This window comes from Cibotium barometz, chromosome 30 (genome assembly GCF_041138505.1).
Source record: "Cibotium barometz isolate CiBa-2024 chromosome 30, ASM4113850v1, whole genome shotgun sequence".
Classification (NCBI taxonomy): Eukaryota; Viridiplantae; Streptophyta; class Polypodiopsida; order Cyatheales; family Cibotiaceae; genus Cibotium; species Cibotium barometz.
In genome coordinates this window covers 51,659,584-51,662,062 of record NC_141075.1, presented here as the reverse complement: position 1 = coordinate 51,662,062, position 2,479 = coordinate 51,659,584, and the positions used below count along the sequence as shown (strand labels likewise).

The 2,479-nt window shown below is 35.3% G+C and overlaps 1 protein-coding gene across 2 annotated transcripts; it reads right to left on the bottom strand.

Annotated features, from left to right (window-relative positions):
* Positions 1-453: 453 nt before the first annotated feature.
* Positions 454-1,348, bottom strand: LOC147621626 (uncharacterized). 2 transcript variants are annotated; one of them, XM_086824593.1, is made up of 4 exons: positions 1,221-1,348; positions 962-978; positions 815-857; positions 454-713 (listed from the first exon to the last, which is right to left on the bottom strand). In XM_086824593.1, exons 1-4 carry the CDS (start codon positions 1,288-1,290, stop codon positions 535-537), a joined length of 309 nt encoding a protein of 102 aa, XP_086680719.1. In that variant the 5' UTR covers positions 1,291-1,348; the 3' UTR covers positions 454-534. The 2 variants fall into 2 exon arrangements, with proteins under 2 accessions (XP_086680719.1, XP_086680720.1); XM_086824594.1 differs by having other exon boundaries at positions 962-972.
* Positions 1,349-2,479: the final 1,131 nt, after the last annotated feature.

The following is a 2,479-nucleotide window of genomic DNA, read 5'->3' as shown; positions in this document are numbered from 1 at the left end:
ATGCAGGGGGCATGTGATCTATAGAAGTCACAAATATACCAAAGCCATGAAGCGTGGTGAAGCAAAATCATTGTGTGTGTGTGTGTGTGTGTGTGTGTGTGTGTGTGTGCGCGTGCACATGTGCAGACACGAAAGAGGGGGAGTGATGGAGTTGCTGTGAGATGAGTGCTAGTCATATAGTTGCAAATGGCAGTATTTATTGAGAAGGAGTGTATAGAAGAGGGTTGCACTTTTAATATCTATTTCTCTGTAAGGTAAGAACCTTGATAATGAAGGCTCAAACTATACAATAAGAAAGTGAATGTTTTGATTAATATACAACACAAATGAAAATAAATTATTTGTTAAATATTTAGCCACTTGAGTAATATACGATAAGAATTAAAAAGAAATTATTAGTTGAACAAGTTTAAACGAAAAAAAAAACATCATCCATAAACCAACAAATCAAAGTTGATGAATCGTGCAGCAAAGCAGATTGCTTTATTATTGTGGTCTTTATTTGTGGCCAAGTGCTAAGTAAGTGGGTGGAATTTAGAAACCACAAGATTGACTTCCATTTGGGGTGTTGTGGAAACACTGGGATACGCCGGCCACACAGCGGGCCCCGCAACACAAGCATGGGAGGTCCGCGCCGTTAGGGTTTACATTGCAAGTCACATTCACACCCTTGACGCACACGATCCTAGGGCACGCGATGCCAGGGCAACTGCCTGCAGCATAGTCGTATACACTAAAATCAGCATATTAATTAATGAATCAGCATATTGCAAAAATCGGATTTTAGTAGTTCGCCCGTTAATGGATTTCTTACTTGTTGTCTGTAGCAGACGCCGATTGGAGCCGCCACCCTTTTCCTAATTAATCATCACGGCGCAGGATATGTAATTAGACAACTAAAGTCGTAAGTTTAATGTACACCATCTTCACTTCAGATGATATTTTATATGCGCTTGCTTACCATCTCATGGCCTTGTACTGATAGTAGTACCAGGCAGATCGCCACCACCAAACCAACGTGCCGTGTAGATCACACGACAAAGTATAATTAGTTCCTTAAATTGGGATAAATTAAGGGCAAAACAAAATTACTGAGCAAACCCAATATTTATGTCTGTGATCAGTGGATCCGAGTGCTGTATCACAGCCAGTTACTGTAATTTTGTCTCTCTTAATTAATTCTTGCGCTTGTTGGGTTAAAAAAAAAATCCCAATATTACCTTCAACATGATGAAAAGATAATAGGACGATGACCAATAACAATAGGGAACACCACCACAATCTAGCCATCAGAAGCACCAGTTACGTGCTGCACCAGTTAAGAAGTTGTTCTCTGAAACAGATATTATAGCCCTTCGTTCGGCATCATTATATAGAGTGCAATCCATTTTATTATTGGATAAGTCCATTTTCCAATGCTATTTTGTCAACAGGGTGGCTACGATGGGTTATATGAGTTCAATTTCGATTTGAAGTATGAGTTCAATTTCGATTTGAAGTATCGAAAAGACGTGGAAGCCCGACTCTCTACCGAATGGCAATATAATAGTATGTCTTTATTATGGAAAATATGTTTTGACTATTGAGTCATTTTGTGAACCAAAGCACATGTTTTGGGTATGAAAGGAGACTTTTGTATGTAATATAATAGACTCTATAAGGTCTTCTCAGGTTAGCAATCACCAAGATATTCTCAAGCTGCTCATACTTAGCTCTGACATCCCTTTTTTCTAAATGGCACGTATATGTTGTGGACTAAGGTAAAAAATCTTTTTTTTTCTTTTTTTTTGGGGGGGGTGGGGGCAATGGGGGGATGGGGATCACAAAAAAAAAACATGTCGATAGGAAACCTATTTTAAGTTAGGGTATTTTTATATATTTACATTTACAATAGGTGTCTTGTTTATTAGTTACCAAGAATGTATACATGAAAGAAATGATATGTATTCCCATTGTAAATTGCACCTTTTTTACATATATTCATTTATAATAGGTATCCTATTTATTAGTTACCAATGTTTTTAAAAGAACGTATACATATAAGAAATGATATGTATATTCCCAAATATATATATATATATATATATATACATATCTATTTTTTAGTACCCTACGAATGCACATGATATGGGCAATTTCTTACGAGTGAGACCTTCAGGTTAAAAAAAAAACAAGGCCGTGTTATCATTAAATAAATATATATGGGTTGGAAAAAAAATTATTTGTATATGCAAGTATTAAAACCTTGGAGATATCTTTAAAATTTTATATCTTATGTGTTGACGTGTAGTGTATTTTAGGTAATTTTTCCTTCAAAATCCACTTTTTAAAAATAATGGCTTTGGGTAATTTAAAAAATTAGATTCCATTAAGTTTTCTTGTAAAATAGTACATCATTTTTTAAAGGATCTCATTATTTTTTCCTTGTTGTGGAACCCAATGAAACTTATTATTCAAGTCCCATGGTACAATATTATGT